The 15102-nt window shown below is 35.9% G+C and overlaps 1 protein-coding gene across 1 annotated transcript; it reads left to right on the forward strand.

The window, feature by feature from the left end:
* The first annotated feature begins 4255 nt into the window (after window positions 1–4255).
* On the forward strand, window positions 4256–13459 carry LOC113061277 (matrix metalloproteinase-23-like). The gene is made up of 8 exons (XM_026230312.1): window positions 4256–4496; window positions 5990–6132; window positions 6392–6531; window positions 6651–6818; window positions 8242–8406; window positions 8825–8935; window positions 9110–9236; window positions 12787–13459. The coding sequence occupies exons 1-8, from the start codon at window positions 4356–4358 to the stop codon at window positions 12980–12982; spliced, it is 1191 nt and encodes a 396-aa protein (XP_026086097.1). The 5' UTR covers window positions 4256–4355; the 3' UTR covers window positions 12983–13459.
* The last annotated feature ends 1643 nt before the right edge of the window (window positions 13460–15102 follow it).

The raw sequence follows: 15102 nt of genomic DNA on the forward strand, positions 1-15102 counted from the left end.
ATATCGAGAGCACTGCATAACACCAACGGGTGGCACAAAACAAACTATGAACCATGTGAAACAAAGTATCCTAAAAATAAAAATTCTGTTAACAGTCCTGGGGAAAGGTACTTTTGAACGTAATGCATTACAATATTGCATAACTCCTTTAAAAAGTAACTAATTGCTTTAGTTAATTTTTATGGAAAGTAATGTATTACATTACTTTTGTGTTACTTTTTATCATCTAGGCTGGGCTTAAAATAAAAAAATTATATAGTTTCTGTACATTTAAAGCCCTTTCACACACAAAAGTTAAACAAATAAGCCTCAGCCTGAAGGAAAAGTAAATCCACATCTGTGTAGTAGAGGCACAGCTCAAACAAACCTTTCAAGAAGATGGAGAAGAATGTTCAACACTCCAGCAATTAAACAAAAAAAGGAAACATGGGTTTATCTAAAATAATTTTTGCTTAGTAGTATTGGAATTGGATCATTGAAGGTCAGCATAAGAGACATTGGTTAATAAAATGGGATTAAATACATAAAGGATATTTGTGATATTTAATTGCGTCATATTCTTAATTTGCTTTTCACAGTTTTTATTCATTTTAGAGAAATACTGAATATGTTTTTGTGTGAGTGGGATGAATAAATGCATGTTTACATTCATAAAACTACTAGAGTAACATCCTGGTCACATGGCGCACTTCTGCACTTACTCATGATTTTAACATGGGGACAGGAGAGCTGTCAGTCTATAAATGGGAAAAACTGCTTTTACTTACTTGATAAAGCAACTCCTTTATAGAGGTATTGGAGGTCAATTGTTTACCAAAAAACTGGTTAAAGGAATTCTTCAAAATATCCTCTTTTCACAGAAGGAAAAAATGCATGCAGGTTTGACCTGAATGACATGAATTTTTATTTTTGGATGCACTATTCCTGTTATTTATTCAAGGGTTGGCAAGATCATGTTATTTCTGCATAGGATGCCTTTAAAAAATAGAAGAGAAATCTCTGTTTATATGTAAAATTTTTGTTGTTGTTGTTGTTTTATCACTTTGACATAAGCCTCACAGAAGAAAAAATCAGTAAACGAGACTATTAGGAACGCTTTCAAGCGCTGTTTGTGGATTCGGATGGTCGTTGGTGGTCTGATGTTGCACCAGTGTTATAGCTGGTTGGGAAAAGTCTGGAGCTGTTTTCCTGCGGCAGGGATAGAAGGGGTGTTTGTGTGGGAAGTCACTCATTAGCGCGAGTATTTAGGCTGACGTCATGGCCAATCATTAAGTGGGTGCAGGAGCCAGAGGACCTTCTGATGGATCGATGGCCAATTAAACTCTCATCTCTCAGGGCCCCTGAAAGAGAATCTCCTGTCCCGCTAGTCTTTTTCTCCTTCGTCCTTCCGTCTCCCTTTCTCTTTCTTTTTTTTGCTCGTTCCCAGAGTGAGTGACAGGGAAGGGTCGAGCAGCCCCCGGTTCCGCAGTCACCTGGAGCGCAGCCAAAGCCTGGGCCTCCAGCCAAATTCAAAACCACTCGCAAAAGATATGAGGCTGCCTTTCAGGTGCCCTTCTCCAAATCCATGTTTCTCTCTGCTTCAGGAATGCCATACTTTATGTTAAAGCAGCCGTGGCATTGCTATTTGAATGATACTGACTGAAAACCAACCGTGGGCTCGCTGAATAGTGACACGATCGACTTCTAGAGCAGAACCGGACTTGTTACATTGCTAAACTTACAACGTTGATAGATAGAGAGCTAAACTGAACCGAATAATGACACTATTGTAACCACAAATATATATATATATATATATACATGTATATATATATATATATATATATATATATATATATATATATATATATATATATATATATTTTTTTTTTTTTTTTTTTTTTTAATTTGTTTACAGCATTGACACTAATTTTCCTATTTTATTCAAGTGTAGCTGCTTTTGAAACAATCTGTATCGAATAAAGCATGACATAATAAATGAATGACTTTTAATGACATTTTGCTTATGTATATATGTAAGTAGTCATAATATGATTTTAATATATTAGATTAGCAATTTGAGACTGAATGGGTGCCCAGTCTTTGTTTCTAATAAATGCATCGTCTTTTAGACACCGACCAAGAAAGGCATCATGAATGTGAAGCACTGAACACCCTGCATGTTGACCCGGCAGGTCAAAGAAAAAATCCAACATAAGTGACTGACTTCTCTCTCCTTAGTGATGTGAGAGTTAAAGTACAGCACTGTGAAAAGTCCTGTCTGTTCCTGAACCCTCCGAAGGTCGACCAGACTAATGAGGTTAGGGCTAGAGACTGAGGGCTGTTTGGCCATGAGTGCCATGTGTTATGCCAAAATCCGCAATTCTTCACAATGGATTTTTAATGAGCGCAGCTTATGCATGCTTAATTAAATGAACTAAAAAAAATTAAAACACTTTTTTTTGCCTTCAAATAAATAGCCTTTGCGATTATTATGCTGCTCTGAGTTGATAACAGAGAGTGCACATGCATGGAGAGCAGAGGGAGGAGAAGAGCAGAGGGAGGAGAGGAGGTGGAGGAGGGGGGCATTAGCTTTGGATCCTCCCTGCACCCTAGAGAGAGCGAAAGTTCAGAGCAAGAAGCAGAAGTGCGCTAAATAAAGTCTATCCAGCGCATTCAGAAACATTCGCACGGAGGCACGCACACTTCTGTCTCCAGCACGGATGCGCGCGCGTCTGGATGCGCTTAGCTCTGTGGAAATACTGCCTCAGGGGCGATTCTAAGATTTTGATTTTAGGGGGGCTCAGCCCCCAATAAGGGTATGATTAAAAAATATTATTTTACTATTAGGGTAGGGTTGTATACTACTAACCTTATTGTAATCCACTATTCCATTGTATTCCCTGTATTTCATATATGGGAGTAGGAGTACTGACTGAGCCATATATAACACTGTAAAAAAAAACTAATACAGTTTTTTAGATGTGACCAGTCACTGGAAAATTTTGAATTGGGAATGTAGATATTTATTTTTATTTTTATTTTTTTACAATAAAGACTTCCTGATTCAGTATTAGGACATTCATGTTTATCCTTTGATGATACCACAGCTTTTTCTTATGAAATGTAAGTGGAAATTGGCAGAAAATTAAAACAACATAAGGGTTCAATGACTGCAATGAATCTTGGGAACACAGTGGTATTGTGTGTGTGTGTGTGTGTGAGGCTGTCTGTTCTATTCTCACCTGACTGTTGCTCATTTGCAGACCTACTCCCGCACGACAAAAAAAAAGTTGTATATCCATCTACAATGAAATATAAATTATTATATTTTATTATTATTATTATTATTATTATTATATTAATTTTTAGCTTTTTAGCCTTTATATTCAACAATACGGTTGGTTATACATCAAGTCAGCCCCTGAAAATTTATTTCATTTCAAATCATTTAACTAGCCAGCTAATTTTCATTAAGAATATAGACAAAACATGTATTAATGTAATTGTCTATTGGCAATATGTTTAATCTGTTCTATATTTATTTATATTTATTAAAAATAACATCATTATCAATTTGCCACTTCTATAAATCAATTACTTAAAAAAAAAAAAAAAAAATCACAGATCCATTTACTCTTACTCTAATATATGTATCATGATACACTAATGATTAATTATTACTTAATACAAAATTATGTTTAATAATAGAAAACAAAATAACTCCACATGATGTTTCTCTCTCTGTGACATTTAGTGCTTTCAGACAATGATGTGTGTCGTTAATAATTTATTTTGCATGGCTGCATAATGTAATGCCGAAATACACAATAATATGTTTTCAATTTCAAAAAGTAAATTAAAATAAATCATGATCGTTTTCTAAAGTATGTTTTCATGGGTGTTAATCGCTTCATTTTTTTGGAAGAAAAAACATCTCTCACACTGTGATAAAGGCTGAAAGTGAACGCAGCGAAGACGTACTGGTATTGGATGCGAGAACACACACACCACACGCACACGCACACACACACACACACACACACACACGCACGCACGCACGCACACACACACACACACACACACACACACACACACACACACACACACACCTTGTACTCTCTGATGTTCGCTCTGCTCGGCGCCCCTGTGGATTGAAAAACGCGCTGAATCCATGCAGACTCAGATAAGGGGAGGAGCCGGAACTTGATGCAGCTTGCCACCGTCTCAAATGAGTTTTTAAAGGGGACTGAAGCGATCACTAATTAATTAATCAAAATTTTTTTAGGGGGGCTGGGCATAAGTTTAGGGGGGCTGAAGCCCCCCTAAAAAGGGCCTAGCGACGCCCCTGTACTGCCTCACTCCAGAATAAATGGATGAAAAACAAATGCAAAGTGGAAGGTAATCCTTGCGGAAAGTTGTGTGGTTTTAAGATGCGCTGGGTTTATTCCTGCGCGCTGCTGATTGTGCTGGTGCTCGATAACGCCGTGGCCGCGCCTGCGTGGAGAAAACACACGGTAAGCGCTCGATATCATCTCAAATTCATATTAGGAGCTTTGGTTTGTGTCTAGACCTCATAAAAGAGCTGGAAGTGACATGCACAGGATTTCAGGACCCTAGAGCATACATTTGGCACTGACATCTGACGTGGCTCTATTTCATTGAAACTATTTAAACTAATTATTTGATCATTTTCATGCATGCATTTTCGTGCATAATAGAATACATGTACTTTTTACACTGCTGAAAGGTGATATCATGAAAGAAAATGCAAACCTCTAAAAATATACTTTATGCACAACATTTACTATAAAGCTTTCACTTAGATTTTTTTTTTTGTTGTAATTTTCATAATTAATTAAATACAAGTAACGCGTTGAATTAAACGTGAAATGTTGAAGCGTAAAGACAGAAGTAGCATTCTCTTGTAAAACCTACTCCAATAATCTTAGAATTTTTTATATTTTAGGCTGTTTGGACAAAAACTGTTACTCATTTGACACAATGAGAAATGCATTGCTGCTTCACGAGCTTTTTTTTTTTTTTTTTATTTGGAAAGAGTTGTAAAATCTTTGCAAAGATCAAAAGGAGGAGAAAAAGAGAGGAAGAGTGTTGAATGCGCGTTCACATGTGGGTGACAGATATTCCAGAGCCTCGACTGACTTCAGCTTCTGAAGTTCATCTGGAAATCATATCACACAGCAGCAGACGATAGCTCTCCTGATTTATCTAAATATTCATATATCCGAAACCAAAAAAATAAAGATTACTTTTAAAAAGAGTTGTTAGTACAGATTTTTTTTTGCATGTTAATATTTTATAGTTTAAATTTATGTTTAGTACAAATATTTGAATTTGGCAGTGTTGTTTGAACCATTTAAGTGGGATTCTATCTTTAATTAAACTGTTACATAAATCAAAACTTATGTTTTTAAATGTGTTCATTTAAAAATATATTAACATTAAATATATCAAATAACTCTCAACAGGTAAAATTAAAATCAAGTACTTTACATGTTTTAGTATGTTAGTCAACACATTAAACTAAGTGTACTTTATAGAACAAATCAAAAAAAGATTATTAAAACAATGTACTTTACTGTAAAACTTTTAATTTGAAATGATTAAGTGTGTCATAAACGTTTATTCTCTTTATTTCCACTTGTGTCCTTTTTTTCATTATTCAGTAGAGTTTTGTTTAAATACTTGAAAGATTTGTGCACATTTAGTTAGTACAATTAAGTGCACTTCTTTTTCACAAGGTACAAGCTTGATTATTTGAGTGAAACAGCAGGATTGGAGCTGCATGAACTCCACAGTTTTGTATAATAAAACGTGATAGTCATGTTCTCCAACATGGTTTGACATGATCCAAAGTGGATGCTAGTATATCAGAGTTGATTTGTGACTTAGAAACATATCTTGACATAAGAATGTCAGTTTCCCGGTAATCACTATGGACTGGCTTGGTGGTTTGCTAAATGCATAATCTTTTCTATCTTCCTCTTAGGTGGCTAGTATTCAGTTGCATAAGCCATGTGTGCAGACACTGGCTCCTGTGGACACGAGATCTCATCGAGGTCTGGCTCGATCCAAGCGCTATGCTATCAACCCACTGGGATACAAGTGGGAGCATCTTAACGTCACATACAAGTGAGAGACACAGGATATGTATATAAAAAACATGCTGACTAGATAGAAATAGAATTGAAGCTTTTCTATTGAAGTGCATGTTGATGCATGAGATGATCTGGGGTTCAGATGGTGAGGGATATTTTGGGAAGAGCAGATTGATTTGGGGAGTGTTGGGCTTTTGTAAATGTGTATTCTGATTGATAGCAGACACAGAGTCTCTTTGAAAGTGTGTCGTTCATTCCTGGCTGGGAGTAATTTACGATTCTCCCTCTTCAAGGATCACAAAGTTTCCCAACACATTGAATAAAGACGATACCCGCAAAGCTATCAGCATCGCCTTCACGAAATGGAGTGATGTTTCTCCTCTGACTTTCAATGAAATCACCAACCCCGACAAAACTGCTGACATCACTATAGGTAAATAAATGAGCGGGAAAGGAGCCAAAGCATCAGGCGTGTGCACTTTGGCAGGCTGACAGAGTACGTTATGCAGCTATTTTTGCATGAATCTCTAACACCTCATTTTTCTGAGACAGGCTTCTACACGTACAATCACACAGATTGTTGGTGGTCTCCTCTGCACCCGTGTTTTGACGGACTGAACGGTGAGCTGGCCCATGCCTTCCTTCCCCCACGAGGAGAGATTCACTTTGACAACCATGAATTCTGGATTCTGGGGAAATCCCGCTTCAGCTGGAAACAAGGTACTGGTCTGATACATTTATTTATTTCAATCGCAGACATAATGTTGGCCCACATCTGGTCCATGTCTGTTCCACTCGGGCCACTGTGTTGCTGTCTGGGGATGGATGTGTTTGACAGAATACAAATATAACAGATTTGATCATTGATTCCAATATTCAAAACTTTTGACAGACTTGTGGTGCATTCACCAGTGGCATTGTCAGTGTGTGGAAATGAAAAAAGTGTAAATAAGCAAAAGTGCTGCTGTTTGACTAATTTCCAATTACTCACTTTTGGCACCTAAGTTTGAATTCAGTTCAAAAAGTATGTTTCAGACAAAATTTGAGATTTGTGGAAAATCTATTTCTAGTCAAACGGAAATCGCAAGCACCAGGTGACTTTAGTTTCTTGACCATTTGTGTTGGTCCAAAATGTATTTGCTAAAAATTTGAACTGATGGTGGCGCTGGAGTAAAGTGTTGTGCACTAGAGATGAACAGATGTCTTCTGTAAAATGCGTTTCACAAGCACAATACAGGAATATATCACATACAGTAAGTAGACAGGTGATCAAGTGCAGAGACCACAAATGTGAGCATTGAGACAGACCCATTAATGCCTTTATGAACTTGTTAACTGAATCAAAATGATCCACTGTTTTGAAGAGCTTACTACAGATGTTCTAATTGAAGTGTAGCCTGATCTATAAATGAATGAAACTGTTAAATATGAAGGTTTGGTCAAATTTGTGTTCTTGCATTAATGTACATAGTGCTTGTTTTATGGGCGCTTGGCAAACTACTACATTAAGGTCAAACTTTATTTTAAGGTCCAGTTCTCACTAATGAATTTGCTGCTTGTTAATAGTTAGTAAGGTAGTTGTTCAGTTTAGGTATGGGATTGGATTAAGGGATCTAAAATATAGTCATACAGAATAAGTGCTTAATAAGTATTAATAAAAAGCCAATATGCTAGTAATATGCATGCTAGTTGATAATGAGAATCTGTCCTTAAAATAAAGTGCTAGCGAAATTAAGTATCATTCTCTTTTCTGAATTATATGCATATAATACAATTCTATAAAAATAATAAAAATATAAACCTACGTTATAAAACTGATCTGAGATCAGTTCAAGTATAGGGATTTGAACCATCAGACACTCATTCATGGGTTTTAGTAGATCAGTTTTGTTTATTGGCAAACCATGGATTTCTCTAACATTTTGGAAGTAAGGTTTGAAACAATATGAAATCATGTGACTTGGGGAGTTTGAGACAAGCTCTGAACCTTGTGCTCATCACTAGTTCACTTTGAATGTCAAATGTTTAACCTGAAAAATCACATCACATCTCTTCATACTCATGCTCAAAGAAATCTCACGGTCCTCCGTCTGTTTTTCTGTCCCTTTCCTCTTTGATTTGATGGTGTGTTGTCTCTGCACAGGTGTGTGGCTGAATGACCTGGTCCAGGTCGCTGCTCATGAAATCGGTCACGCTTTAGGCCTCTGGCATTCACAGGACCCTAATGCGTTAATGCATCCTAATGCAACATACACGGGTCAGAGGAACATCGCTCAAGATGATATCTGGGGCATCCGGCGCCTTTATGGTAAACAAAATATAGTCACAATGAACCGGAAATTGTGACAGATCTTTTATTCCATATTGTGACATACATAAACTGTAGAGCGGGGTTGTTTCTATGAGTCAGTTGTTGATTGGATGATGAGGTGTGGGCGTGGTATCTAAAGTGGAGGCGGAGTTTCAGTGACCTAAATGACCATTTTCACCCAAAGATCCAGTTATTACATTTTGATTGAACATTCTGAGATCGATAATGAAACATGCACGGGTGAATCGTTAACAATAAGACCAATAACATGCATTTAGAAAATAGATAAGTTGAATTTTGATTGTATGAGCCTTAAAAATAAGTGCAAAAATAATGTTCTTTTGACATGTTCACATCTCTCTGGAGTGTTATAGCTTATGTTTGTATCTATCATCTGCATGTGTGTTTGCTTCAGGATGCATGGACAAGAAGCGTGTGTGTGTTTCTTGGGCCCGCTTGGGTTTCTGTGAGAGGAGGCGGAGCTTCATGAAGAAAAACTGCCCCCAGCGCTGTGACCTGTGCCACGGTGAGACACTAAAAACATCCTCCTCCAACATCTCCTGCAGCGCTAGCTTCACTTCCACACAGTGCTCTTCATTGTGCATGTGGACGGACATCGTAGTTAGTTGAAATAGTAGTGATTATTACAGACTCACACACTTGTTCAGCTGACCCTTTACTGTGATTGTTTGCTCCTCAGAGCCTCTGGATTCAGTGTCTACACCAACACCTCCTCCTGAAAATGTGAAGATCAAAATTGTGCCTCGTGGAAAAGTTGTGGGCTTCCGCTGTGGGACAAAAAACACCAGAGTGCCTCCAAAAGTCAGGTAGAGCATCCTCAAGCCTAAATAACTTTTATATTACTAGTAATATTTTGAGGTGAACACTTACAGGATTGAAGTAACTTAGATTTACTTGTTTATCCATAAATCATTTTTTTTTTTTTTTTTGAAGAATCATGTTAAATTGTAAGTATCAAATATGATCATCAGGCTTTTAAGGAAGGCTTTTCTCAGTCTTTTTTTTTTTTTTTTTTTTGCATCACTTTATATGATTTGCCCATGATAAAAAACTACAGAGAATTGATCATAAAACTAAGCATTTAAAATATCATCTGACTGAGATTTTATTGGAGCTTAGGGTTAGGGTAAAGTTGAGTCTTATTTTTGGCCACAACTTTCTCTGTGTTTCAGCAAATGGAAAGATTTTTGGTGAAAAATCTTATTTTGACAAATATTTTGGGAAAATGCTTTGAAAAATTTCAAAAACATTAGGCCTACACTGTGGGTAAATTAACTACCCTTTCGTTATGTTTGTGGATGAAAACATCAACTAAATTAAACTAAAATGTATCAGATAAAAACAAAAATCTTTTTTTTGCATAAATCTATTAATCAACCTCAGTCCTGATCAAAATCCAAGATTTGAACTCTTTAATTACCAAGTTCATAAATTATGTCACTGATTTAGAAAAAAATACACACAAAATGACTTAGACTTAGTAAAAAGTAATTGTGGCTGGATATTTTTTTACCTTATATCACAGTCTTGGGAGCATCAAAGATTAGTAACAACGTTTACGCTTTTATGTTATGTTTTTGTGCAGCATTAGATTTAAATTTTTTCTCCCTCATTTATTGTTTGTGGCTGTTTTTGCCCCATTGACTTCCATTATAACAACATTTTTGGATTGCAAAGCCATGACACCATAAAATCATGCATTCTTGATGGTTGGTGGTTTTCCCTGTTGGGAAGAGGTACAATTTGTTATTTTTACAGTTGATCACAAGGTGGGGTCATTAACCCTTTAGATAGACCTGTGCAAAAAAAAAAAAAGAAAGGAAAAAAAGTAGTTTCTGGCTTGTAGATGGAGTTATATGGGGAATAACAGCAAATTATAGTGTGTGTGTGTGTGTGTATGTGTGTGTGAGAGAGAGATTCTTGATTGTTGGTGGTTTTCCGTGTTGGAAAGAGGTAAAATTTGTTATTTTTTTACAGTTAAAAAAGTTTTACAGTTAACCCTTTAGATAGACCTGTGCAAAAAAAGCTTAGTTTCCAGCTTGTATAAGGAGTTATATGGAGTATAACAGCATATTATATTGTGTGTGTGTGTGTGTCTGTGTGTGTGAGAGAGAGAGAGAGAGAGAGAGAGAGAAAGAGAGAGTGTGTGAGAGACCTTTGCGTGCTTACCTTGATGTATCTAAAAAATCAAAATATGCACCAAGGCTTTCAGAACTACATGGAGTAAACAATAAAAAAAAACAAGTGTGTTTTTGCACCTGCTGCTTTTTATGGTGAAAAGTACAGACCAAACAAAAACAACTAGATTTAAACACTTGCATGCCCTCCTGCTTGTCATTTGATGGTGAGAAAAGCAGCAAGCAACATGAAATTGGCACCCTAATCATCCTCTCCAGCTTCCACTGAAGGCGAGGAGGATTCAGATGATCCTGTATAAAGGTGGATTGGGAGAAACGGTAAAGTGTGGTTTTCCATCAACATGGAGACAACTCACTTCCTTCAGCCTGCCAGAGGCGTGTCTTCAGGAATGGCGCGTTATGCCATCGCAAGGGACCAGAAGTGTATTCCTGTATATGTGTGAGAGGGAAAGAGAGACCTTTGTGCACTTACCTTGATGCATCTGAAAAAAATCAAAATATTCACCTCAGCTCTCAGAACTACATGGAGTAAACAAAAACAAATTAAGTGTATTTATGCACCTGCTGCCTTTTGATGAAGTACGGATGGCCTATGTGTGAAATGCATGTCCTTCCTTGATGGTACAGCCAGTTTAAAAACTAGTTAAAAAATTAAACAGTTTTAAAATCCTTCTATAATACACTTTTTGATTTTTGTGTAAAAAAAACTACTTTGCATCAGATTTATGAACATTATTATAAACCAAAATGCAACAGCAACTTCAAATAAACTGTAGCTTGCTGGAGGGGTCAAGCTGCATAATCATTTCTAAAACTTCGGTACAAGTCAAGCCCTTTCTCGTGTTGCTTGCTGCTCTTCTCACCATCAAATGACCAGCAGGAGGGCATGCAAGTGTTTAAATCCATGTACCTTGTTTTTGTTTAGTCTGTACTGCTCACCACCATTAAAAGGCAGCAGGTGCATCAATACACTTACTTTGTTTTTGTTTACTCCATGTAGTTCTGAGAGCTGAGGTGTACATTTAGATTTTTCTCAAATACATCAAGGTAAGTGTGCAAAAGTCTCCCTCACACACACACACACACACACACACACACACACACACAAGCCAAACTAAGCTTTTTTTGCACAGGTCTATCTAAAGGGTTAATGGTTCCACCTAGTGATCAACTGTAAAAATTACACATTTTACCTCTTCCCAACAGGGAAAACCACCAACGATAAACAATGCATAATTTTATGGTGTCATGGCTTTGCAATTAAAAAAAATGCCGTTATAATGGATGTCAACGGGGCAAAAACAGCCACAAACAATAAATGAGGGTGCACAAAAACTAACAATGCATCAAAGCCAACGTTGTTACTAATCTTTGACATGCCCAAAACTGTGTAAAAAAAATATCCAATATTTTTTAAACATTTGGTAGTTTTGATCAGAACTGAGGTTGATTAATAGATTTATGCAAAAAAAAAAAAAAAAAAAAATTCTGATACATTTTAAAAGCAGTTTAATTTAGTAGATGTTAAATAGTCTTCTATACTGTTATATATATATATTTATACTGTAATATATATATATATATATATATATATATATATATATATATATATATATATATATATTACAAGCTATTAGAAATGAATCTTTCTTTTTGACTATATAAATATCAGGATCTGCACCATATTTTTGCATGTATATATTTGACTTTTTATCTCGCAATCCTGACTTTATAATACACAATTGCGGGTCGCAATTACCTTGTTTTATTTTTTTCAGTGGAGTTAACAGGCTTCCATAGGTTTATCAAATGTTTAGAATTTTTTTTTTTTTTTTTTTTATAGTTGAGGTTTTTTTCTCGCAATTAAGAGTTTAGGCAGAATTGTGAGATAAAAGGCACAACTACCTTGTTTTATTTTTTATTGAGTGGCTTTAACAGGCTTCCATAATAATAGATATATTTTTCTAATTTTTTTTTTTGATATATCGGGCTTCACTGGGTAAAATCTTAACATAAAGATCAATAGATTAAATTGTTCAAGATCATATGAAATAATTTTATTTTAGTTGAATATTTTTTCCCCTTATAATATTAATGAAGTACAAAATGTCCATTAATGATCTCCCAACAGCCATCAACATGTTTGATGGAATGCATCATTTTTTAAGCTAAGTTTCTGTCCAGTTAATCTCAGCTGCTTTGTTTCATCTTTCATCAGCTGGTATAAAGACGGTGAGCAGTTGCTGACATCCATTCCTGGCTATATTGTAATTAAAGATCGGGACCTGAGGCTCGTGGCAAATGAATTTAATGAAGGCACATACACCTGCCGCATCCATCGGCGCGGTAACGTTGTCTCTGCTAACTCGTGGGCCATCCGGCTGAAGCCAGAGCAGTCCTCCAACAACAGCTGATGGAGCGATGCTGATGTACTCATCCCATACTCTACCTCCAGACCCGCTGTCCTCCTCTGCAGCAAACACAGAGTCATAATGGACCACCGGCACAAGCAGGGGTTTCCAACCTTCATAGCTCTGAGATTCATGACAATATTTTGAAGGATCACCAACTAGATTTTCTTTTGTACGTCTGTCTGCTGCAGTGATGACAAAGGTGCTTTTTTATTTAGGTAAATGCCACTTCTGAGGCATAAAATTTAGTTTCAAAGATGCTTAAATGTTTGAAAACATTTTTGATGAATTAAAGTGAAAACAAAATCTTCTCAATTTTGTTTGCAAAGGTACAGTTCCATACACAGCGGTTTTTCAGTAGCCTTGATTTTAGTGTTTTAAAGGGCTGTTCACACCATTGGCTTCAACAATAACTATAAAGTGTTAATAATAGTGCTCTCAAATCAATAAATCGCTAATAATTCCATTCAAAATAAAAGTTTGCGTTTACATATGTGCATGTACTGTGTATATGTATATATAAATACACACATACACGTTTAAATGTAAGAAATATTTACGTGTATTCATAATTATATATGATTCGTAGTATACATATATATATTACATTTATTTCTTAAATATCTACACATATATTCGTGTATTTATATATACAAATAATTATCAGAGAACACACACACATATTATGTAAACACAAATGTTTTTTTTTTGGATGCAATTAATCACCATTAATCGATTTGACAGCACTAGTTAATAATCATATTAATTTTTTGAGAACAGGAAGTCCACCCCACAGCTATAACACTAACAAGAGAAATAAAAATTCAAGCAAGTTTGTTTGTTTAGTGCATTTTAAAAATGTCTAATGGTTTTAAAACGGCTTTAACAGAACATTGTGATGTTAAAGGGTTAGTTCACCCAAAAATGAAAAACCTGTCATTAATTACTCACCCTCGTGTCGTCTCAAACCTGTAAGACCTTTGTTCATCTTCAGAATACAAATAAAGATATTTTTGATGAAATCCGAGAGCTTTCTGACCCTACATAGACAGGCGCTGTGCCTTGTTTACAAGCAGAGGAAGACGTACGCATGCGTCGTGGTACTGTCATGAACGTGCGGTGGAGACTGACACAGAGAAGAAATTGTTGAATAAAGTCATTATTTTTGTTTTCTTTGTGCACAAAAATATTCTCGTAGCTTCATAAAGTTAAGGTTGAACCACTGACGTCACATGGACTATTTTAACGATTTCCTTAATACCTTTTTGGGCCTTGAACATGGTATTTGCGTTGCAGTCTGTGGAGGGTCAAAAAGCTCTCGGATTTCATCAAAAACATCTTAATTTGTGTTCGAAGAGACACGTGGGTGTGTAATTATTGACAGAATTTTCATTTTTGGGTGAACTAATGTTAATGACATCTTAATATCTTAAGGCTTTATAGTTGTGTTAAGCAGATTAAAGCTGGGGGATAATATAGTGACATTTTGCGATGAAATAAAAATATTAAGCAGTTGATATACTATACAGCAAATCTCAACTGCTTGATACTTTTACACAAGTATATTTGTGGATAAAGTTGGATATGACAATTCATAACTTTATACACAGAAACAATATCATTGGAATAATTTTCAGAGCATTTGTTTTCCAGCTGATGAATGATTAAAAACATTGACCACCAATCTGAATCCAACCACTCATAGCTCAAGCATTTAAAGTGGCTTATAAACAGAACATTAGCACGTTTGTTGGTGTGACACCAATATAGTCATCATTCTTGGTGTGAATGGGCCTGTAGCTTTTTAAAATTATTTTAGTTTAAATTAGTTTAGACAAAATTAAGTTGGTTTAGCAGCCCTTGTTAAAGTTTACTGATGGTCTCAAATGGACTGAAGTATCCCAAGTTGAGAACCACTCAGATATGAGTATGAGTTTATGAAACTTTTCCTTACAATGTCATTGACTCATCCCTTTCTCCAAGACTGAAGTACATTTTATAAAGAGTTCAGACATGTATCATGAAGGGCAAGTCAATTATGGTGGGGAATATGGCCTTGTTTACATATGCTGGAGTTTTAGGTCCTTTATTGGCATCTATTATTAAAATGTTCTTCACACTAA

The sequence above is a fragment of the Carassius auratus genome, chromosome 43, assembly GCF_003368295.1.
Source record: "Carassius auratus strain Wakin chromosome 43, ASM336829v1, whole genome shotgun sequence".
Taxonomy (NCBI): domain Eukaryota; kingdom Metazoa; phylum Chordata; class Actinopteri; order Cypriniformes; family Cyprinidae; genus Carassius; species Carassius auratus.

Coding starts and splice junctions, on each gene's coding strand:
- LOC113061277 (XM_026230312.1), top strand. CDS start 4,356: ATGAAAAACAAATGCAAAGTGGAAGGTAATCCTTGCGGAAAGTTGTGT. Junction 6,133..6,391: donor CATCTTAACGTCACATACAA/GTGAGAGACACA, acceptor TCCCTCTTCAAG/GATCACAAAGTTTCCCAACA. Junction 6,819..8,241: donor CCGCTTCAGCTGGAAACAAG/GTACTGGTCTGA, acceptor GTCTCTGCACAG/GTGTGTGGCTGAATGACCTG.